Source organism: Scomber scombrus, chromosome 11 (genome assembly GCF_963691925.1).
Source record: "Scomber scombrus chromosome 11, fScoSco1.1, whole genome shotgun sequence".
In the NCBI taxonomy this organism is placed as follows: Eukaryota; Metazoa; Chordata; class Actinopteri; order Scombriformes; family Scombridae; genus Scomber; species Scomber scombrus.
The window spans coordinates 22,434,528-22,460,535 of NC_084980.1; the positions used below are offsets into that span (position 1 = coordinate 22,434,528).

The 26,008-nt window shown below is 37.9% G+C and overlaps 1 protein-coding gene across 1 annotated transcript in view; it reads right to left on the reverse strand.

The window, feature by feature from the left end:
• Positions 1-1,566: 1,566 nt before the first annotated feature.
• Positions 1,567-26,008, reverse strand: part of LOC133990188 (contactin-associated protein-like 4) — a 90,183-nt gene continuing 65,741 nt past the window's right edge. The window contains exons 18-24 of the mRNA XM_062428396.1: positions 21,701-21,940; positions 17,634-17,858; positions 15,869-16,002; positions 12,681-12,768; positions 4,554-4,786; positions 2,584-2,641; positions 1,567-1,763 (exon numbers count right to left, since the gene is read on the reverse strand). Of these exons, the coding sequence (XP_062284380.1) occupies positions 1,567-1,763; positions 2,584-2,641; positions 4,554-4,786; positions 12,681-12,768; positions 15,869-16,002; positions 17,634-17,858; positions 21,701-21,940 (1,175 nt within the window). The remainder of the gene's footprint in view (positions 1,764-2,583; positions 2,642-4,553; positions 4,787-12,680; positions 12,769-15,868; positions 16,003-17,633; positions 17,859-21,700; positions 21,941-26,008) is intronic.

Genomic DNA, 26,008 nt, shown 5'->3' on the forward strand with positions numbered 1-26,008 from the left:
AGCAGCACCCTTTACACATGAGCTGAATTAACACATGGAGGGATTTGCTTCATTTTCAAGCGTTAATATCAGATTTGTTTCCATTACAGCCATGTCTGCATGAAAACTGTCTCTCAAATTATCTTCCTCATTCTGATCATCTCCCTGCTTTCAAATGAGTCACAATCCACCTGTCAGACCAGAGCAAGATTAGCATTTCAAAAACACATTAACTGTCTCTGCATGCAGTGAACGAGATGACAGACAGCTTCAGTGTTATAGAGTCTGTCAGCGTTAAAAGCTTTACTGTTCATAGACATTGTAGAGAGCTGGTAGAGGAATCTCCCAGCAGGCGTCATATAGCGGGGAAGAAAAACCTTTTAAGTTTGAATGTAAAGGCTTTTGATGAAAACACACACCATAGAGGTTTAGAAAAGATCACAATTTGTGGATGGGTTCCAGTTTCTGTGCCTCCATGTGAAGAAAAGGATGAAAGAAATAAACAAACTGCCCACTGTCAGTCCACCACTGGCCTGATTATGGCTCAGAAAACAAGGAATCCTTCACCCAATTATTCACGTACAAAAGTTCTTACGAATGAAGCAAACTACAAACTAAGAAGCTAGTTTTACCAGAACAAAGTTGGGAAGAAGTCGCACCCTGGTGGCAGAGTTGAATTTAACAAGGAATTTTATCAAAAAAGGATTCCTATGCTTCATTGAACTTTTTGTGATGATTAGCATGACTATAGGAGTTCTCTCATAATACTCTCCTTCATAGCTTCATGCTGAACTTTCAAATATTTATAAACCTTGCTTGGTTTGGACATTACTTAATCGTACATGTAGATTGGCTGTTGGATGGGTATATACAGTTAATTGCTGCACACAACCCCTAAAAGTTGTATATCCATGTCGAAGCTCATATGAATTTGGGTAAAGTTTTGCAATATGGTGAAAGAAAATTCTATAAATCCACAGACAGAAGATGAAAAAACTGCAACTTAGCAGAGACCTGGAAGTTGACATTTAAATGTAAGACACTGACCTTGTAAAAATTGAGTGAAACCATGTGACAAAACCACTGACTGACCTTTCAGGGGGGGAAAAAAGTCAGTCTCTAGATACCCATCTCACTCAAGAAGAAACCCAACCACAAAAGGAGCGTAGCTTCACATTTTCCACTCTCATATTATTATGAAAAATACTGATACCTCCACTATTTTCAACATTTCAATATGACAAAGTAACGTTAGCCAGAAATTCTTACAAAGACATTAATTCAACATGTACATTTTTGAATATTTACAATTGAAACAAGAATATCAACACCTTTTTTTTTAAACTGCATGTCCAACACTGTTGCCTGTGTGTTTTTATCAGTATATTCACAATTTACAGTAATGCAACAGAAAGACAACACTATGTGAATTGTTCTTTTTTTTGCCTTCCACATGCTGCGGAGCCATTTCTGACAGGAAAGTCAGTGGCTCAGAGTGCAGTGTAAAGCCCTGAGGCACAGCAGGACGCTCCTTCTTGCCCCCTCAGATCCAAAAACAATCAGTTCATTAGATTGTCACGCCTCCAGTTAAATGAAATACTCCTTTGGATTTTCACTGGAGGCATTCTGGGAGTCAGTTTGGTTGTTAAAAGGGAAATCTTGGCTGTCCTCCTGTTTGACTTCCTTCACTTCCTGGTTTCGATACGTCTCTTTTCTCTGGTAGAGGAATCTGGCGGTTATTGCCAGGCTGGTCACAATCACAAAGATAACTACCGCTATTACACCTGCAAGGGAGACGAATTTCAAGATTTTAAAAGGCGAAGATCAAATAATCAAATGTTCAAATTTCAATATCCATGAATGCTTTAAAGGCTTAACAAAACTGCTCCAAAATCAGTTGTTTTCCTATTATAGTGCCATTTTATTTCATGATGTTTTGGTTATGTGACTAATGTAACTTTCAAGTACATTAAACAACAATCTTTTGAATCTATTGGGCTCCTCTGCTCTGTTGAGCACATTTGGGAATATGAGAGCAGGGTGAATTGAAATTAGACTCTAATAAAATGCTGAAATCTATTTAACACTACATTATAAAGTGAGCATGGATTTTAAGATAACAGCGAAAAAAGTTTTCCCATCAGAAAGCCATTTCTGCATAGGTTTAATTGGGTGAACTGCCCTCCATGCACTGAACAGAGTCAGGCCAGTTTAATGGACAGTTTCAAATGACTTTTATCCGAGTCTCACCTTTTTCGATCTACACGATTATAGATTGAACCTTTTCAGTCTTCACTTTAAATCAATCTGTGCTGGCGGCGCAACAAAGTTTTAAATGAGTTTTAAATGGACTCTTTACTGGCACATCACTTTACTCTTGAAACTCAACTGCCCACAACTTTGTTCCCCTAAACTCAGTTGCTGTGTAACCTTTTAAACTTTGTCTTTGGCACATTGTTTTTCTAAAAAAGCTTACAGTAATTATTAATAATTATATTAAGATTATAAATGATTGACTTGAAAAACCCAAAGATCATGTTTTTCTGTCGGTGAAACAAGGTGAAATGTTCCAGTGAAGTGAAATAAGTTGAAGAAGTTCAGTACCTCCAATCAGAGCAGAGTCAGTCCTGATGGCATTGACTAAAGGTTGACCTGAACCCGACTGGTCTACAGCAGAGAAAGAAGGGTGATGGAGGTAATGTGGAAGGTAGAAGGGGGGGATGATGCAATAAAAAGCCCAAATGAAAAACCCCAAAAGGCACCAAAAAGTAAAGACATGTTGACGACAAGTTAAAAAAAAAGCGGAGATCATGTACAGGAAATGTGGGGAGTACAGTAGTAGAGGGTGATTGGGAGGAAAATGAGAAAAGAGGAGAAATTATATAAAAAAACAAATCAGACAGGAGAGAAATCCAGAGACAAGATCAAAATAGCATTCAGAGCAGGCAGGATATACAACAGCACAAGGAAATACAGCAGCAGCTCTCTTAAAGACTCTAATAAAGCAGCAGTTACTGGATAAGAACGAGCCCAGAGGAAGAAATCCCAGAGGAAACTCCCTTTTGTGTTCCAAATTAATTAAAGCACTGATCACACTGTCATTAGTCTAAAAACAAGGAGCATCATGTATGTGAATAATGAGCCTCTTAAGAGCAGCAAGAACAGAGCTTCATCCACACAGAAATGGAGAAACAACAAGAGATGCATGCAACCCTACACATATAGTACTGATAGGAGCAGATAACATTTGGAATATCTTGTGGTAGCTTTGTGTGGCTTTGTGTGGATGTTAACCAACTTAAAATATATAGTTTTCTCACTGATAATTAGGCAGTGTAATCAAAAACGCTCTTGCTGCGTGGGCTTCAATGTGTGACTGTATGTTTCATTAACCACAGCGAGTTTTAACATCTGTCCTAAGAAACAAACATTCTTCTTCTATCATTATTAGGTGCTGGTGGAGGCAACAATATCAGCCTATTATATTGCAAAATGTTTTTGTCATTGCTCACTTTGTTTAGTTAGTAAAGTATTGGCAGGTGGAAAAAAAAAGCACTGCTCGGTTGTCATCTCTGTTTGTCTCGAGTTTTTTCAGTTCTGAGCATTCATTAATTCTTTAAAGATGCTTCTTAAAAGGATATGGCAAGAACATATTCTATATTTTTTTCTTATTGTCAACAAATTTCATGAACAGAGCCAGGCCAACAATGAATTGATCTGCTAACAAGTATTGTGTGTGTGTGTGTGTGTGTGTGTGTGTGTGTGTGTGTGTGTGTGTGTGTGTGTGTGTGTGTGTGGTGTGTGTGTGTGCTTGTGTGTGTGTATCCAAAGCCTGATATGTATTATTCTTCTGTGCTGTCGATCTCTGTTGTTGTTCAAAAACTATAAAAAACATGTCAGTGAACCACACTATTGCACTGGGTGACATGTTTCTTCAACATACAGAGTTTGGGTGCAGTAGTTTGTTTAGGAATGGCTTCAAAAACTAATACCAGCGTTTTCAGTGGAAAGCAGCATCAGGCAGACACCACTGAGCTTCCATTTAAAGAGCTTTGCTTGCTTGTTGTATTACAGTATACATTGCAAATAACTTCAGTACAAACTGAAGAGGCTGTGACGTTAAATACACAAGACTTTGAAAATCGGCAACCTCATCCTTGAACTGTGTTTTGCTTGATGTCCAGAAGTGTCTGCATATAGTGTTGTACCTCTGATTTTTTAAGGTGCTTTTTAAAATTTAATGTGTGATTATGTGATGTGTGTTAGAGTGTGTATTTGGTTTGCTTGGTGATTTATATGTTTCTATGCATGTACAGCTATTCAGAAGAGTCTCTATGCTACAAATAAACTGGGCCTCACTTTTAAAATATCATATGACATTTACTCCTTGTTCGTGTCTGGCTAAACTGCACACTTAACTCTGGTTAGTGTACACTCACACAACTGAACTTGGGGTTTGGTGTCTTACTCAAGTACACTTGTGGGCATAAAGAGCTAAGGATAAAACCCCTAACGCTGTTTAAAACTTGTAGCATAACATTACAAGTTTATAGAATTTCTTTGACAAAATGGACTTCTCCCTTCTTACCTGACAGGTGGTGTGTGTTCTCAGCTGCGTAGGGATTGGCTGAGGCTGAGGAGCCACAGTTGGATTGGACCAGTGGTCCGGTGATGACGACAGGGCTGGTGTCTGGGTGGAGCAGAGCAGCTTTCAAAGGGCTGATGGAGTTAAAGTGGACCACCGACAGACAGCCGATAAAACCCAGAGATGCCAACCTGGCCAGGTCTGGATCCAACTCATCAGAATCTGGAGAGAAAGAGAGAGAGACTTTATAACAACATTTTACACCACAGACAGAGATACAATAGTATAGTATATTCAAATACTACCATGCATTTTTTCCTGCTCTCTAATTTCATTATTTCATCACATTCTTCTCAGCATGATACAAACTTGTAGCTTGTTGGTGATAACTTTATTTTAACCTCTTAATATTTATAACTTTTAATAATTCGGAATTTATGTTCTGATTATGTATTGTTAATTTTAATCTGCAAAGTAACTAGTAACTAAAGCTTTTAAATAAATGTAATGGAGTAAAAGTGCAATATTTCCCTTTTCTCAAAGTTCAATGACCTTTAAATTATACTACAAATATACCTAGTTGCTGTCCACCAATGCAAACCAATAAAGATTAAATGAAACTGAACTATACTGAGAAACACTGAAATTAAAAAGACATTGGAACATTGTTTTAATTATAGGTTTAATCCTCATGGTACATTTATTAGGGTAAATGGTTTTATTACAGTGTATTTGTTCCTGAATAGAGCCTTGCTACCTTCCTAGTAGAGATTATTATGATGCGAAATAGCATCACAACAGCACAGAGAAACTGAATGCATTTAATAATACATTATATTTAAATATTACTGCCATTTAATTTGTCAGACTTAATAAATAGATAAATACAATAAAGTATACAAAAAATAAATCCATTACAGATGTTTGCAGGCTTGCCGTGACAGTGTTTAGGCAGTTGTAACTGTTTCTACGGCAACTGTCACACACTGGATGGAAGCATACGCTTGCAGATGCAGCGCTATCTGATTATCATCTACACACGAGGATTGACGAGAACTGACAAAATCATCCAATTATTCATGTACTGGCAAGACTTACAGTTATCTAGAAGGAAGTACGCTCACTTTCTGCCTCTTGCTCACGGAAACTGGCAGCAAACTGTAAATCTTTGTGATATGTGTGATCTTTCTACTGTAACCGAAACATCCACCTGCCACCTTAGCTTAACTCAAAACATATTCATGACATACACAACCAGGTCCACTGATACGGTTGCAGATTCCCCTGTTTTCATTCATTGTTGGCCATTTGTAAGACTCTCACATGTGTGTTGATTATATTGAGTAAGGACACAAATTGGCATCAATTCAGCATCCATCAGAGGTGGAACTAAGTGTTGTGTATTTTTGGTTAATATGAGATCCTTTAACCTCAGGGTGTTGCTATAAGCTATGAAGTAGTGTTGCTGCGCTAATTAACAGTTAACATTACGTCGTAGTCCGGGTTATCCTTGTTATATTAAGTAACATGAAACAGTGAAAGATATAACATTAAGTCATTGTTTTGCAAGTCACAAGTAAGTCCTATGTCCTAAACTTTGAGTTTCAAGTCCTATTTAAGTCATAATGCACTCTTCACCAAATGTAATGCTATTTTAACTACAGAGCCATAATATATTGAATTTACACACATTATGAATGCTTTTTTTGATAAAACAAGTTTATTAAAACAAATAGTGAGCTGATAATGATCTTGTCCTCCTACTTCTCACTCAAGAAAAGAAGAGGATACAGAGTTATATCCATTCAATCCACAGCAACTCTGATGATGCGTCTATCAGCAGCACCTCCTGGGGAGCGGAGAGGAGAGCTGCCAGACAAACTGCCTTCACCAGGCTGACTGACAGCAGAAGGAGCTTTGGGCAAAGTCTTGTTTCTGTTGCAAATTCGAATCACTGCCAGTGTGAATAGTTTAGAATAAAGGACATATTCACATTGACGTTCTTACTGGTTTTAATCATGCATATCATTTACCAAATAACTATGTAAGATTTATAAATTTCAATTTCTAAATATGTATTTTACTTTTTAAGTGTAATTTATTAACACAAAATATAGTTTTTTTCCCTCTTTGCTTTTATTTAATTAGATGCACTTGATGAGCACTGGCAAGAATACAAGAGTTGGAGGAACTGGTATCGTGCCTTACTCTCTCTCTGGACCCCTACTGGATAGATGGTGTGTTTTTGATAAAGTCTTGAAGTATTTCACATGGTTCTCATCCAAATATGTCTTTTTTGGTTTTCTGGAGATCAGGTTGAGCTCTCTGCATCCAGGATTGTGAACTGGTCCAAAGCAAAGAGGATTAGAATTGCCACAGTAGAGAAGTTTTTAGTCTTCTGACCACTCAAAGCGCTGTTACACCACAAGCCACATTCACACATGCATATGCTGATAGGACAGCCTTTGGGAGCAATTTGGGATTCAGTATCTTGCCCAAGGACTCTTCAATATTTGGACCGGAGGAGCCTGGAATCAAAGCCAATCTTCCGATAAGTGTCCGCCCCACAATGGGTCAGGTTTTAATCACATGCTCAAATTGTGTGTGCCTTGTATTGGGATCCGTTCAAATCTGAATGACGTGGGAGCAGGTGAAACAAACATCTGTGAAATTCTAGCACTACAGATGTGAGAACCCAGAGGCAATTACCCTCCACTCTGTAATGTTCTCCTCCTATAGAGCTACAACACCTTAAAGGCTTTAATTGGAGCCACACGCTGTGGTGCAATCACTTTTGCTTCCACATTATTCACTGGCTCTGACAAGGAGTTGATAAGGCAGACAGGAATCTTGGAGTTACCAGACCCAGGGAATAAGATCATGGCAGACAAGGGCTTCCTCATTGCAAACCTATTGGAGCATGTTGGGGCCAAATTGATCATTCCACCTTTCAAGCACCAAAGCCAGTTCAGCAGAGGGGAAACGGAGAGGACCCAGGTCGTATCCAGACTCAGTGTTCTTGTTGAACAAGCAATTAGGCGGATAAAGGAGTACCACATTCGGGATTCACCAGTTCCCCTCATTTTGGAAGGCACTGTAAGTCAGATGTGGTACTGGATCTCTAGATCTTTAAGATGAGGGGAAATATTGGGTAGAGTACCAGACACCCAGCCTGCTTTTCTCACTTCAGGTGCTGTGGTTTAGAAGTCAGAGCACATTCTTGGACAATGAAAGTTCAAAAATGAACCTTTTGGGACCTTAAAATAAGATGTTTATGTCTCAATATATATGTTGTCACCTTCTGCGAAGATGTGATTTTATTAGTATTTGGTGATTAAAATGACCTCAGTATGCTTTATAAATGGTAAATGGACTGTACTTATAAACAGTTTTCTAGTCATTATAACCACTCAAAGCGCTTTTACACTACATGTCATTCACCCATTCACACACATTCATACACTGATGGCAGGAGCTACCACGCGGAGTGCCAACCTGCTCATCAGAGGGAAACTAGCCAGTCATACACATTCATACAGTGAACCCTCACGATGTCCTCATGATCGATAGCATCTGGTTCTAATTATCACTTTCCCTGCAATAATATTTGAGACTGGAAAACACACAAACACAAGTTGTTGTTTTTATTAAATTATTGCATACTTTGAAGATCTACTCTTGGGTCATACCACAGCTCAATCAAGATTATCCTTGTCATGTGCTTCATCTTCTTGCACACCATGAATGCTTTCTGCATGTTGGTGGCATTGTCACTAATAATATAATCCAATTTATCTTTAATGTTGTACTCATCACACATGACCTCAAACTGCTCACAGATTCCTTTTGGCTGTGTGTGAGCCTTTTGAAGCAGATATCCTATCCGTGTCTTACTCTGTAAAGTGCACCGTGACACCAAGGAAGATTTGATCTAATTGAGAGATGAGGGGCATCTCTCAATTAGATCAAATGTCAGTAGTGACTGAAACATGGTCTGTGTTGCTCAACTGAGTTTTCAATTTTGAACGTTTCTCTGCAGCAAGTTGCTCTGCTTTTGATGTCACACACTGGGCTTGTACTTACTGTCAACTACTGTCAGAAAGTGCCAAAAATTCTTGTTTTCCACAATAGACGGGGGGCAAGTTGCAATCAATAACCGAGTCGGACAGTATTTCATTGTTGATAGTTTTCTACTGTGGATGACTCGTGCTGTACTGCCCTACACAGGTGTCCATGAACTGTGAGATTGAAGGCTGTTATGGTTCATTTGTGATGCTTTTGTCGATCTGGTTTTCTTCAAATCTGTAAGATGTAAGGATATTGACTGGATGTCGGAAAACGTCTTATAGCCCTACTTTAAGACGAGGCTACTCTTCAGTGCTTATATTATTGATTTAATTTCCAACTTTTAATTATCAACTCTCTCTCTCTGGTTACAGTAACATTAACATATATATTTTCTTTAACAGGAGCAGCAGTAATGTTAGGCTACTGCTGGCCATTCATCAATGACAGTGAGCTAAAATTAGACATTTGTGGTTGTGATTTTGATATTTATTATCTAAGACAGGATTATGACTACCAACTGCTTAGCCAGCCATGTATCAATCTTAATTGCACTGAATGTGTCTAGGGCTCAGGCTCAAAACACACCATTGATGTAATATGGCCTAACCTGAGGCTCTGGTATAGAAAAACAAGTTGGGGGAGGTTGCTCTGTGGTGTATGCAATGTAACAGTGAGTTTTCAGACTAACTGATTTAACTAGCTAATTAGAAAAGTTACGTTAGCTAAGCATTAGCTAAGCATGAGCTTGCTATGTTAATATTAGCCTCGACTTACCGTTCTTTGTGCAACTTTAAATGCTGAATGAAATTGGAAGTTGTTGCGCCTCTGTCTCTAATTGTCAAACTGCATGTCTTGCATTATTAAATTAGTTTTTTTTCTGACCACTGCATACTTTTTGTATGCTAATTAAATTATCTTTGGTCATTTCATTAATTTTTTACCAACTGCCGCTGAGTAACTTCAACTTGATTGGATTTGTCAGATTGGATGAAACAAAGTAGATCTGAGAAATTAAGCGTTCACTTGCTGGGAATTAATTAATTAATGAAAGTCAACTGACTCAGGAAATGAAGGGAATTTAATTGAGTCACTTTTTAAATACTTTAAAATCTTTGGGCTTACAGGAAGGTATCAGGTATTTTCAAGTCAAAAGGTTCAAGTTCAAGTGAAGTCCTTGGTGTTAAAGTCCAAGTCAACTTGCAAGTCTTTTGATTTTTTTGAGTCTAAAATCATCAAATTTGTGACTTGAGTCTGACCTGAGTCCACACCTCTGGTATCCTTGATGCTCATTTATTTTCGAATTTGAAAGAATGCCAAACATACAGATGCGCACACCCTCATTACAGCAGGCAGACTGTCAGTGATTCAGCTCCCAGTCTGCATCCATCACTCCACAAGACAGATGTGCACCCTCATCCCTTATCTGCTCATTTTAATGACTTAAATCCCTTCATCATTCACCTCCACTCCTTCACAGCGGTGTAAACAGCAGCTGTGAAAGCCGACATTACCGCTGTAACCAGCTACATCAGTGTCTGCTCAGATGACTGAGAGGTGAGTGTGGTTTTAACCAGGATGCATCCGCAAGTTGATGAGAGCAGTCGAAACAGCGCACAGGTATCAGGAAACACCACAGCAGCCTGATAGCTCTGCTCAGCTAAAAACACGTCACTCCATCACCTTGCTCCCCTCCTCTCTGTCTCTCTGTATTCCTTCCGGGTCCATTAGTTAGGCTGATGAATGACAGGGGCGGCAGGGAATGACAGGAAATTCACTTTCCTGCTGTTTTTCTGATCCTGATCTGACTCTCTGCCTCTTTTAGTTTGACAGAGGTGAGGACTGGTCACATGCTGAAATGATGGGGTTAAAACACACTTCGCTACACTAAGCTCAGTTACAACATGCTGGAGCTTTACTTCCTAAAAAACAAAGGATCTTGGAGAAATTCTATTATTTACACTATAAGATATATAATGTTCATGTGACTTATAATTTAGATTTACTTTCATTATGAATATTTATTCCTTTAAGGAGTATGCCAAATTTGTTTTTTTTGACAGATATAAATGTTTTAAGGCCAAAACCAAAAAGTAATGGAGCAACTGACGACAATTTTGACCATTTTCATGCCTGAACATGCCAAGTAATTATAGTTTTCAAGTACTGATAGAGCAGGAAGGCATCCAAAGCTTCAATTACAACATCATTATCTCTTTTCAATTTAATCAAAAGAAAAACTAATATAAAAAAACAATCATGACACACATTCATGGTTGCTTGTGTGGAGTCCAATTAAAATTCTGTAAGGTTGGTTACTTTCCACAGACATAAACAAACTGCATCATATCCATGAAAATAGAATAATCAGTTTATCTTAAGTTCAAACTCAACACAACATACTGACTATTGCATTGACTATTGTAATGTTTCTATCTGAATATACAGAATTTTCAGAAGCACATGACAACAACACTTCTGCTTGTTGTCTTAAAATGCCACCTGATTAAAAACACTCCAGAGTGACAGGAACACTTTGCCTGGGTATATTAAATTACATGGTATTACATGAAATTGTGATGGATGCTACTGATGAAAGCTATTTAAAAAAGCTGATTCAAGTGTATGCCACTAATAAGGTGTTTTCATTTAAACTAGACCTTGCTGTTGCAGTGACACCTGCGGCCTGCAGCCCCTCATGTTATTAACAGCTTATATTTCAGTCTGTTTCTGAATAAGTCATGACTGAGCCAATTACTGTGTCACCCCAACTTTGTTACAGGTCCCTGTGCAAGACTGCACAGCTAACTGAATAAAGCATGGCAACACAACACTCAGAATTGGTGACAATTCGCAATAAAACATCCATTAAATCATCAGTCTGATTTCCTGAATCTAGACTAGACAGATGTTATGCTTGCAATTTAGTCCAGAAACTTTAATTGGTCATATTGTAATTAATAAGGATCGAGATAATACAAGTGAGAGTGCACTAAATTTACGTGTTGAGAAAGGTTGTGAATACATGCATATTATAAAGGGAAATTATCAACAATTTATTGTGATGCAGATATTGGGTCGTATATTGCAATCCTGTCCTGGATTTTAAATACGTCTGTTGTAGAATTACTATATTTTAAACTTTGTATGTTTACTCCTCTTTGTAGTCATCTCTCATTAGATTATGCAAAGTTTTAGTTTAAAGATCCCCTCCAGACATATTTTGAGACATATAAAAAATAATAAGCAATGAATAATAATGTGTCTTTTTTTAACAAGAAGTTTAATTACCTTATTAAAAAATATTTAATTGCATCTATTTATCACCCTCAAATTGCACATATGTATAGATTCTGGGAAAAAAATTTAAATGCAAAAAAAAAAAAGCTTTAATTTCTGGGCAAATAATATCTTCACTGTGAAGTTCACTCTCAGTGTAAGTGTAGTGGAGGCTTCAAGTTTCCAGATTGCATATTACATTGACCTTAGTTGACTTCCAATTCAAGATCGTAGGTACTTTCAGATTTAAGGTGAGCAGAGAGAATGATTATGACTACACATTTTTTTGGACTGCCTATGCCTTACTTGTTAAAGTGTTTCTGGCAGCTGGTGGATCAGTGTCTTAATAAGCCACTTCCTGTATTTATTGTCTTTAATCACCCATCTGTAATAACTGACAGCATGATTTCGGTGGTTAAAGAAAACCTTGACATATCCAATTTTGATGAACATGTACATGCGAGCCTGACTCATGAAACATGACACAAGTATGAACTGTGTGGATCCAACTTCACTTTGGGCTAAGTACTTTACTGTTTTCACCTCAGCTTACAGCAACTAAGCACTCTGTATGTTAAAATGAGACAATGTTTTCATTTCAAGACTAACAGCTTTGGCTACATTTATTTCTTCAGATTTTTTTCCAGAGGAAAGTGCAGTTTGAGTGTCAGATGAGGCCAAACATTTCAAAGCTGTTATTCAAATGAGTGTGTGTCTGAGTGCTCTTTAACTCAAGAGGCTTCGTCTCTGCTTTTAATGCCTCCTCACTTACCGTGCACTTTGCCCAACACCAGAGACTTGATGGCGTTGAATTCTCCATCAGATGTCAGGTTGAAGTCTTCTCTGGCATTTTGGTCGATCTGAAAGAACCAGTAAATTTCTCTTAATAATTGTGGGAAAAGTATTCTTGTTGCCTCACTAGAATAATGAACTAAAAACAGTTTTTAACTTTAAAATGACTCAGTTTTACTTGTGTGGCAGTCACTGTTTTATCAGGGCAGAAGTTAAAAACTGTGGATATCTGAATTTAGTACAGTATCCGTCTATAATTGAATTTCTGCCACACTTTTCAACTTTTCCCTTTATGTTTCATCTCACCAGCTCAGAGGGAGAAATGAGCGACAGGGTCCATACTTTCAGTGAAAAGCATTCAGTCATCTGGGGTGAAATTCTCCACTGGAGATTATTTTAATGAAGCCTGCTCTATAGAGAGTGCTTTACCATGTGGCTGTGGAGAGGAAAACTAGTCAAAGGCCCAAAAGTGAAGTTTTCAACTAAAATTCAGCATTTAAAGGCTATCTAACAATAATGCTTGAGGAGATACTTTATGTTGGGATAACAGCCATAAGTTTTAGTCCCATTTGACTTGAAAACCTTTTAAAATAACACTCAGGGGACCCAACTCTTAAAATTGACAAATTGCAAATATGATTTTGAGATTGTTTCCTGTTTTGATTATGTCAAAGTTACATTTTATGTCATGCAATTATGTGGCTTTGGAGTGATGAGTATTAAACAATAGATCCTGATTTTGTAGTCTCTCATCTTCTATAAAAAGTGCTGACCTGGTTATCAAGTTCATCATCTCACTTAAAGGGGCTTCAACATGTAGACAGGGAAAGCTGGGATTAATAGGTGATCCGCTTCTCCTCCTGAGCCGCAATCATCTCATACAACACCAGATGTGTCAAGAGTGAACTTAAAGTGGAACCAGTGGACTTGAATAAATGTGGGTTACTGTCAAGGTGGTCCAAACTGAGGCAAATACACGTCTGCACAATCATTATCAGATCCCTCTTCGTTCAAGTTGAAAATATTGCACTTAACCTGAAGGTATATGACTCCACTTCAAGAGCAAAGACAAGAGGGGAAACAAGAAGGTCTGGAGTATACAGTAGTAGAACTTGAGTTGGAAATTAGTCTGAGATACAAACATTAAAACAAAGTACAGCTGTTGCATGTTGGTAACTAACATATTGAAATAAATGAAATCTATGTGACTGAAGTGAGGTGATTTAAATTCTTTGAAGAGCAATTTAAAACCATCTGAAAATCTGTTGCAGCTGGTTATAGGTGCAACATGGCAAACTCCGGCCCACCTAGCACTTGATACTGGCATAGCGCCAAGATTTCTCTGTGTTAGTTAAGTTGTAGCAACTTGATAAAACCCAACTTTATCTTATTCACATGTACCACAAATGAATAAATCTGAAAAAATAATGGTTTTAAAACTGACTGGATTTTAAAACGGGGCCACATCATCTGGGATCAATGTAACATTAGATGCCACTGCTCTTTATTGATGCAAATTTGATAGCAATCAGCAATTAACCACATTCCCAAAATCAAAATAAATGGTTGAAAGCTAAAATAATGAGAAACTGTAGATGCTGCTGATAGTAAACTGCGTTGATAAATAAATGAGATAGAGCACAGTAGTGAATGATAAATGGTTGCAGGCGTATTCTGCTGATATTGAAGGATAAGCTCCAGGTCTGAAGATTTATTTGCCTCAAATTGATATGATTCATTTTATATCAGGAGTGTTGCTCCTCCAGAGTCTGAACAGAGTGGACTAACTGGAGCATGCTGTGAGATAAACAAGAAACCCTCAGAGGAAAACAGTGGACTCTGGCCTCTCTGATAACAGTACAGAGGACACAGTGTATTGGTAGCCTGGAGTGATTTTGGCCTCAGTGAGTCATTTTTCAATGGGACATCTGCTCAGGGGAGATGACATGATACTGTCCACTTCTGTGGCTAGTTTGTGGACTATAATATGTGGCTTTGAGACAGTGAGGCTGCTGGCCATCAGGAAACGGCACAGTGAAACTTTTGTTGAGGTTCACCTGATGTCCTCGGAGCATGTTGCTAACAATATAATGATTCAAGATGATGGAAACGGACAAGAGGAGATTCACCTCATATTTCACTGAAGCCTCACAACACAGTGAATCAGTAGGGTGCACCCATGCAAGACGAGGTCACCTTGTATTTCATCTCAAGGTGTTGATAATTATACAGACATTCAGGCTGCTGGGTCCTGGTTAGATGAATTTCACCTCATATATTATCTGAGGTTGTTGTTGTTGTTAACAAGATAAGAGATTCAGTAGATCCAGATAGGATTAAGATGCTTCATATTTCATCTAAAGCCCTCTTCTAATGTGTAGTTTGTCCCCACTGCCCTGCCGTAGCTCTTCTTTAATTACTGGGGTTTTATTATTGTTGAGAGAAACAACACAGTCCTGTCGAGGCAGGACTCTGTTTGCTCCTCTTTATTGATTAAAATTATTCACAAATGCACACAAGATCTACAATGAGTCTCAGAAGGTGAAAACAGGCGACTCATTATCTCAACAATGAGAAAACAATTCATTTTAAATGGCAGGTGCCCATAACTGTCAGTTTTTTTGTGTGAGATTGGTAGAATTGTGACAAAAATAGCTCACTGTTTTCATCTATTAAGAACTGTTTTTCACACAACGAGAGGGTAGCAACCGAAGGAAACCAGGTACAGCTATACAGCGGTTTGATTCCAGCCCTGGGGCAAGATACTGAACCCCAAATTGCTGCCAGCGGCTGCGCCAAGAATGTGTGAATGATTATCTCTCCCTGATGAGCAGGTTTGCACCAAGCCCCCAGGAATGAGCCAATTAAATATAGCGGTCAGACTTTGTAATTACATCATGTGATGCAATTTGGCCCAAAAAGATTTACCTCCAGACTTACATTGTAAAAGAGACGTCTGTCTAATAATCTAAAATGTTAATTCACAGACTATATTGTGCTCAGAATTAGTTTTGTGCTCTCTCACATATTTTTTTGTTTATATGCTGTCATACTTTTCAGGCAAATTTCCTGAAACATGGTACTGTGAATTCATCCAACTCTCTGTAGCTATAAGTTCATGGTGTAAAAAGTGACTAGTGACTACAGTGTACGTTGTATATGTGTTACCTGCAGAGACACAGAGTCCGTCAGTCTCCTGATGGTAACAGTGTGTAGCTGTCCGTTGGCCAGACTCCTCACTCTGCTCCTCAACACTTCAGCCTCTCTGCTGCTGTCCAGCTTGTATCGCACCTCCAGCTTATCTTCACCCACACAAAAAAACACACAAAGTTTTTCCAGTTGAAACTTTTTTTCTTGATTAAAAAAAAAACCCATACAGGTTCCTTCTTCTAATCCTCACTTCTCTTTTTTAAAAGATGTATTTTTCACTTCAGTGATGCATCTTAATGATGAGTATCTGAATTAATAAAGCTTTCCATATTAAGAGGATTAGAGCTAATTCCCAATCAATAACACAACCCAAAATCTAATTACTTTCCTAATATTAAGAGCTTTAAGTGCAGATTTAATGAAACCCAAGTGATGCCTTTGGGCATTAAAGATAAAAGAGAAGGATCAGAAATAGCACATCATCCTTCAAATGCACATCTAATAACATTTATTATAGTTCTTAATCCAATAAAGAACATTACATTATTATGATTCACTATTGTTTTTCAAACAAACATGTATATATACAAATAAGGAATTATTATTTGGCTTGACCTTTTTAGTAATAAATGTATGGAACTCAAGGCAAACATTTTTATGTAAAATATAAATGTAATATAAAATGTAAATATGAGCCGAACGAGAGGAATCTGAGACATTTAATTGGATGCTTTGGTGAAAATATAATTACCTGATGACTCCACAGTGAGCAAGAAACCTTAATGCCCTGCTGCCCAACATAATTAACATACTTATCAACAACATAATTAACCATAAAATTATGTGGTACAAAAGTTTATAAAAACAAATCAGCAAGTTTTTAGTAGCGCACTGACCTGTCACCCATAAACACCCGACCAAACTCTTATTCCCTCAGCATCACTCATCAGGTCTCAGTGATGAGACCGGTGAACTTTTTTTTTCCCCAGCTTGATATAAAACATAATAGCCGCCCCAGCTGGACAGATTAAAAAGCAGTCGAAGCTGACGGGGTGAATTCAGAGAAACGAATGATCTGACAGATCCTGATAGATCTGGTAAAGCTGAAGAGCAAAGGGTAAGAGAGGTGGGAGAGAGGGAGGGAACAGGAAAGAAGGAGAGGTCGATACTGGGAGAGGATGACAGGGGGGAGAATGAGAGGAAGAGGTAAGAGGTAAGATGAGAGGCTGGGATGAGACAAAAGGAGAGCCAAGTAATTGGAAAAAGTTGAGGGAGGAAGACAAAGAGCCAACAGGAAAATGTCTTGATAAGATCATCTCTGGTTTGAAGAGGTGGGAAAAAATACAACTTGGAAGGAAAAGAAGGAGAGGAAAAGACATGTAATTATCAGGTCAAGATGAGGGGCGTTAGAGTTGGAAAAAGATGTAAAGAAAATGAGTGAAGGCTTGAAGTGAATGGCAGGAAAGAAGGAAGAAAGGTTTATAAGAAGCTTTTCATGAATAATAGAGGACACTCAACCTATGAGTGGTCAGAATTACCTAAAGGAGAGCAGTAAAGAAAAGGATGACAAAATATTTTTTTAAATGAAAAGCAATACACAATATCAAGCATGTGTGATCTTATTAAACATGTATTTAAATAAATAAAAAAGCTGCAGGAAAGAAAAGTCAAGTTAGATAAGAGGATGTTAATGGAAATTAGACACATCACCTCAAGCTTGAACAACAGCCAAACAAACAAACTCCTTCAAATAAAGGAGAAAGTGTTGGCTCATCCTCCTCACCGTGCTTGTTGATGAGCAGAGCCAGGTATTCTCTGTAGTAGGAACTGACGTAAAGCAGCAGAGCGGGACTCTGGTTGGTCCTGAAGCTCAGGGAGATGTTCTCTCCTCTCAGAGTCATGTCAGAGTAGATGGAGGACGGCAGAGCGCTACTGTTCCTGCTTAACTCGTACGGCTCCTTGAAGGTGTAGCTGACAGATGTTTCCGACTTGAAGCTGGCAGACACCTCTGGAGGAAGGAAGACAGCCACAGAGATGCTTATTGCAGGATTTTACTTGCCAAATATCAGGAAAAGGAAAGCTGATTATGCAAGATGTATAAAAACAAGATGTTCTTTGATAACAGTGGGACCAATGATGGCCAAACCAACATTAAAGATATTAAGGCAACAATCACTACCAAAACATCCATCTTTGGCTATTGACTCATGCAAGACTACAAACATATCCAAACCTCTTGAACCTTTGATCCTCGAGAGATTAATGAAGGCTTTTTGATGTTGTCAGAGGAAGAGAACTGCCAGGGTTTTTTTAATAATCAAAAAACGTTGACCTGAGTATTTTTTCTTCCTTTTTTTTTTTTTTTTTTTTTTTTTACGTATCTTTACATCTACATTTTAGGGATTATACATTTCCTGTTGCTCTGCTGTACAACTATAAAATTATAGAGTACGATCTCAACCTGCTTTATGTGAAAAGTGCCTCCAGATAACTTTTGTTGTGATTTGGCGCTATATAAATAAAAACTGATAGACTGATTGATTGATACCAAATGATTACATATCATGATTATGGTTAACTGGACAGGATGATTAGCTGCTGACTAACACAGTGGCTGCTGGATGGACTGAATATGTAGACGACTGGTTAGAGAAAGATCTCTGTAACAGGCTAACCTGCCACTCATCAAATCTGAGCTCTGACTGGGAATCCAAATAAATGTACAAAAAGCCAAATCCAAAGAGTTACACACAAACATTACAACTGGAAAACAAAGAAGAACAGTTAAAGCCGCTTTTAAAATACTTTTGAAAGCTTAGTTTTGACATGGCAGCTTTACTTTGCTCTTTTCTTCAGGAAGGCCCTCAGACTCACATCTCTTAACCTCAGTGCGATCTCAGGAGAGAGATCGGTGACCTTTCTCCAAGTACACTTAACCTTCATTCGTGATGTATTCTGCTAGTCTGTGATTTAGGAGCAGAAGGTCAAGCCAGCAAACTTCCAGTCACAAGCTTCTCTAACATTTAGGCTATCACTGTCCCCTTTTCTCTTTGAGCCTTTATTTTCTATATATATATCTCTATATATATATATATATATATATATATATATATATATATATATATATATATATATATATCTCTATATATATATATATATATATATATATATATATATATATATATATATATATGTGTGTGTATATGTGTGTGTGTATGTGTGTGTGTGTGTGTGTGTGTGTGTGTGTGTGTGTGTGTAAATGGTATGAATGACACTAATTCACATGCTCGATGGGCCCAAAAAATTAACTTTTGGTTAATGTGCCCAGTGAGGAACTTTCTTAATACGTCCATATCTGATGTTTTCCTAGAAGATTCAGTTTTTATATCAGGTTATCAACCACAGAGCTTACTTAGTATTTATATGATGCTCTAATGTATTAATGGGCGTGGACACAATATTATGCATCTTTTATATCAATACAATCAAATAAAACAGACCTCTAACACTGGTTACATTTGTAGGGGAGGGGAGGGGGCAAAATGACATGAACACTGTTAATAATATTATTTTAATGCAATCCAAAACAACAGAATGAGACCCATCATCTTACCGTCCAGATGAATGAACACTGAAAGACTTAAGAGCTTCAAATCTGTACAAGGACGATAATTAGCACATCTACAGATTGAATATACTGTATGTATTGTATGTAATTGAATGTCTGTTTAGACCTTGTAATTTTAATGCTATCATGATTTACACCCCTAATAGCGACAAAGTCTTTTATTACCTCAAATGTGTTTTATTGATAGATTTCTTAGAAGTTGAATCCATTGAGTCTTCCACCTGTGCAAACACCATTTATTTCACTTTGCACCAGCTCTTTTGTTTTATCCTCCAATAGAATACTTGTTCCATATGAACAGGATGAGAATAATTGTTTCCCTGGTGGAGTTTAATTCATATATTCACAGCAACTTCCCACTCCGTGTCAATACCATAATAAATAGCTCAGGGTTATTTAAACTCAATAAAATATTTACATATGTCTCAACAACTTTGTGTTGCCTGACTACATTGCCAGAGAACACAGGGCTGTTAAAATATCAGCGTAGAAACAAGAAAAACATGAACCCTTTCTACTAATTATAGAAAGCAATGTTTAAAGTTGACAGAAAACAGAGCTGAACTTGTTAAACACAGATGGATTTTTTTACGCACTAGTTCACAAAAGCTTTACACTCTCTGCGCCTCAACCAGCTGACGTAGATGTGGATAACTACAGCAGGTACTGACAGTTGCTGGGAACAGGGCTTTTTAAATTTGCTGAGTTTGCTGAACCCAGACGTAAAGGTCAATCTGATGACGCATTTGTTACTGTAATGAATTTAACATCAAAGGAGGATGAATATAGACTCCAACACATCAAACAGACACTATTTGCATTAAACCTTTGATGTCACATGGTAGCTAAGTACTTCTTTATGAGTGTTAAGTGCAGTAAACGCAGCAAAAAGATCCCATATACCTTTAAACTGCACTAAATGTACTGCACATGGTCTTAACCCTCCTGTCGTTCTCCCGGGTCAAATTGACCCCATCTCTTTTCACTGTTCCTTCTTTCCTTCCTTCCTCCTCTTTCTTTAATTTTTCCTTCATTCTTTCCTTCCTTCCCTCTTTCTGTGCTCCCTCCTCCTTCCATACTTCTTTCCTCACTTCCTTCCATCCTTCCTTCCTCCCTCCTTACTCCTTTCCTTCCTTCCTTCCTTACTTCCTTCCTTCCTCCCCCCCTGCCTTCCTCCCTCCCTCCTTACTCCTTTCCTTCCTGCCTTCCTTCCTTCCTTCCTCCTTTCCTTCCTTCCTTCCATCCTCCTTTCATCCCTACCTTCCTCCTTAATCCTTTCCTTCCTTCATTCTTTCCTCCCTTCCTTGACCTGAGGACAACAGGAGGGTTAAATATTGTAAGAGCCTCTCTGCTTATCTCTACCTGTATGTTGATCTTCACTACTTTTTATTCACATCCTACATCCTACATCCAGGATTGATTTGCAGAGTGAAGGACACTCAGAATTTCCTGTGTTGACTCTTCTGTTCTCCTCTTAAAGGAACGGCAAAGCAGACATATAAAAAAAACAGCTCTAACCTTGGCTTGGTGAGATATACGAGTCAAGTACAATAAATGCAGAGCAGAGGGGAGGGGATGGAGACATAATGTGACACCGTGAGGCATGTTTTAAAGTGAGTAGACAGGTCTCCTAGCGAGAGGTCAAGGCAGATGGCACCATTCATTTTGAGTTAATGGGAAATATATGATAGAATAAATCCTTTAAATGGCCTCAGCTTTATTAACATAGAACTTAAAACCTCTCTGCAGCTGTGGTCTGTTTTACTGAGTGTGACATTCTGCACAAGCCTGACAGGAGAGGAAAGTCACAGATCATCCCTTCAAAATTCCAAATCTATTTAATATAAAACTACTTGCAAAATAACTTCCTAAGTGAGCAAAGACAACATTCATCAACATGCAAAAAATTCAATTGTATGACTTGCCTACCCTTATAGTACATACACTAAGGCTGGAACAAACAATTACTTTCATTATCAATTAATTATTCTGTCTATAAAATGTCAGAAAATAGTGATATATGCACATTATAGTTTTTTAGTCTGCATATATCTTGTCTTGAAAGATATTCAGTATTGTATAAGACACAAAAAGCATCAAATCGACAACTTTGAGAAGCTGAAACTACCAATTATGGGTGTTTTTGCTTAAAAAAATGACTAAAACAATTAGTCAATTATAAAAATATATAATTGATTTATCGACTAATCGTTGTGTTGTACCTGTGTGGCAGAAGACTCCAGTGAAGGCAGACAGTCCACAGTCACAGTGGAAGCCGCTGGCTCTCTCCACACAGCGACCCTGGTTCTGGCAGAGCGAGCCGTAGCTGCTGCAGTGACCTGGGCAGCCGGGTCGAACCCCTGGCGTGATCTTCGCTCTCTCCTCCAGGTCCAGGGTGACACCATTCAGCTGCAGAGAGCGAATACATCCCCGAAATCCCTTCTGCCTGGACGCTGTGCCTCCTGAAAACATAAAAACATTGCATGACGGCCTGTATGCTAACTCTAAGTGTTAAAACAAAATATTTATTTGGAAAACTGAGTGTAGCTGCTAGAAAAGCCATCACAAAGAAATGGCTTGAGTCAGACATCCAATCTGTAGACAACTGGTACGATATCAATGATGAAATATTTGTAATGGAAAGAATCACTTTCTCTATGAGGCTTCAACAATCCAAATTTGAGGATGTTTGGAAGGAATGGAAAATGTATATTTCCCTTAAACGCCCTTCTTTTGATTACGTTTTTTATTTCTTTCACCAATTATTGTCATATTAAGGTTTTTTTCTTTTATTACAATGGAAAATACCCCTTTTTCATATTCTACTTGCTCTATATGTGTTATTTTATAAATGCTTTGTCAAAAAAATAAATAAAAATGGATCACTGTGTAAGAATAAGTGAATACGTAATGTTGTTGACATGTGATTCCAAATAAAGGAAAATGTAAAACAAAACAAAACAAAAAACATTGCATGAAATGTATTAGTTTTCCATTTCTATATACAGATGTGAAAATGTTTTAATTTAAAGACCCCATCAATTCAAAAATGTGTTTTTCTTTCTTGTTCCTTTAATTAAATGTTTGAGCTTCACTATGCAGAACATTTTCATATTAATCTTCTGAAAGTGGAAAGTTTCTCTGTACACACTGAGCCAATGATAGCATTCTGGTCTAATATTCAACTTTATGGATTTTTTGTAATGAGGGAGAAGGAGCAGATGCCATTTTAAAGATTTTAACCAGACAATTCAACCTTTATGGTGGAAAAACTATCTTACACACAAAGTATTATTTCAAGTAGAACATTTTACATACATCTTAAAACATTTCTCGAGGGGATCTTTAAACTTCTTGTGTGTCATGAATCATCTTCACAGTTTAATATTACAAGCAATCAACATTAAAGCATGTAGGAATCAAGGTTAGCACAACTAGAACAAAGACTGAACAAATATTCCTGTGTATGGCAGTACACAGTCTGTTTTCTTTGTCTCAGCCTTTGTGTGTGTTGACAAGTCTTCTGTGTTTTCTTTATCTACAATTTTTCATTTCTTCTCTCGCTGTCATCCACGGCAGATCCGCATGTCTCCTTTGCTCCGCCAGAAGCTCGAAGCTGTCAACATTCTTCTTATGAAATGACACAGTGATGAAAGAGCACTGAGGCAACAAGCTGCAGGTGGAAAACTGATTCAGGTAAATAACTTTCGTCAGATGTCTATCTGTACAGCATCATTCTAGCTGTTGACTGGTTAACTAGACGGTGAGATGCTTTGCTGTATGTCTGAGTGGAGCAGGAAGGCAGATTTCCTTCCCCTTCCATCACTTATCCTTGCAACATCTCCAGCACCTCACTTGCAATTTGTCAGATTTCTATATATATATACACATTAACTATAAACCCGAGGACAGTGAAACATCAAAAATACATCTCAACCTTTAAACACACACACACACACACACACACACACACACACACACACACACACACACACACACACACACACACACACACACACACACACACACACACACACACACACACACACACACACACACACACACACACACACACCTACTGAGTTCAAGCCTGACAACCTGTCATTTCTGCAAAGATCACGGACTGAAATTGTTATTGTCCTTAGAGTTCAGACATGCCAGCACTTTGCTCTCAGCTTTGGAAGCTAACAACTTCCTGCTGTTCAGCAGCTGCAGTGTTTCACTCCTCTCTGAACTGTTGTGCCCGTCTCTTTGCTCTGAAGCAAGCTATATACAGTAAAATTACAAAAACAGGAAGACACTACAAAATGGAGTACAGAGGTGGAAATTCCCTCAAACCAAAAAAGACAAAATGGAGAAGAGTAGTTTAAAATAAGCTGACAAAAATGTGGATTTAAAGAGGTGAACATTACATTTAAAATGTCCTAACCCAGCTCTAAGGGAAAGGGGGAAAAAAATCCAATATTTCACCTGCAGACGATTTATGTCTATGTTGGTGTTTAGTACCAATGCTGGAAGAAGAGTGCCCTTCATATAGCATGGTGATTGATTTTTGGGGTAGCTAATGGTAATTCTGGACACTTTCATGCCCCAACCATCATCTTTTCTTAACCTTACTAATTACCTTAACTATACTGCAATCATACCTGTATATATTACAAATGCAGTATTTTTAAAAAGTTGAGATTGAACATTAAAACATTTTGTTAGGTATTGTAATCTGGGGTTTTGCAGAATTGTTTGTATTTTTGTCTGACAATGGCTGAACTAGTGAAAGGTTATTATTTACACGTCAATTTTTTAAACTTCAATTTCAGGTAAGTTTTCAATTCCAATCAAAATTGGAATACTTAAAGGGGGACGTATCCTGTCCTGTCTATATTTATAGAGCAATATTTGTAGCTGGTATATCTTTGCATGATTTAAAAAAAAAAAACCCACCTTATTTATGTTATACTGGTCCTTTATGCAGCCCCTCAGTTCAGCCTCTGTCTCAGCTGAGGGGTTAATTTCTGCCCCTCAGCAGACTTCTAGCAGTACCAGAAGCAATGTACATGTTCGAACCCAAATCCAGTCTTGAACATCTAAGTGTACAACATATACAACCCATGGAACAACCTTAGCTATGTAACGGACGGCCATTTGTGGGCATGTGTGAACAATCTGATGCAATAATGAGACAAGGTGTCACAGCAGGCTGAAGTCAGGTGCATTTCTAAATATGTTCACATCCACTTTTGGAATTTTGACCATGTTTCACACAAACATCTGAGATTATAACAGTATAAAAAGAAAAGAAAGTATAATATCTTTTTAAGAAATCTGTTCTCGTCATTCTGAAATGTGTAGACACTCGATTCTGTGAGCAGCCAATGAGAGTAAAGCCTTCACAATCTGGAAACTCTGAACAGGTAACACGGTGAGGCTACATCAGCTCATCTACAGCCTTACAACTTCAGCTCAAACAAAGATGACAGCTTCTCAACATCAAATGAAGACAGTGCTTACAAGAATCACTTCTGGGATGGTAAGACCATTTATATAAAGCATAATGAGGAATCTGTGGAGTAAAGATCAAAGCAAAGATCAAAGAAGCCAAATGCAGATAAACTTCACCTCGGACCAAAGGAGCAACGCTATCAGTGGGACCTTCGAGATCAGCGTGAATTTCAACCTCATACTGTATATAACCTTGGCCTTAACAAGATGATTACAGTCTCAATGATCTCAGCGATCAAAGCAATCATCAAAGGCAACGTACGTGGTTCAAAATACAAAGAACCTCAACCTGCAGGCTCAAAAAGCAAAGTGTAGAAAGAGTGACTAAACTCAAATCTGCAGCGGCAAGAGCTTCAACCACACTGCTCTGAGAGGAGAATTACAGTCACAACATGAAAGGTGATTATGCGATATACACACGCACAGAAAAGAGCCATCTGCCACATATTTGTGATGTACACACTGAATAAATTATCAAAAAGTGCAGATTGGCTGCAACTAATGATTATTTCTTTATCATCATGTAATTGTTTTTAGCCACACTAGCAAAGAACTCCAGGGATGACAATGTCACTCTGTCAGTCAGTTCAAAACTTTAAACAGTGACAAAACAAAGAGTGGAAATGCAAATTATTCATATCCAAACACAAATCAAGACTGTCAATTCAACCATAAAGATACAAAAACATCCATTGCCAATCATTCTGGTAAACGACACCAGCACATCCTTCATTATCATCATGTAATTGTTTTAGCCACACCAGCAAAGAGCTCTATGGATGAGAATGTCATTCATTTGGTTCAAAACGTTCAAAACTTGACTATGATATTCCCAAGAGGACTTTGGTGGTCCTCTGACTTTAGCTCTTGCACCACCATGAAGTTGTGATTTTGAAGAAAGTGTCTTTATTGGATGAATTACCATTACATTTGGTGCAGATATTCATGTCTCCCTCACACTTTACTGTAATAACTTGATCATCTGACTTTTCATTGAGTGCCATCAACAGGTTAAAATGTTTATTTGCACA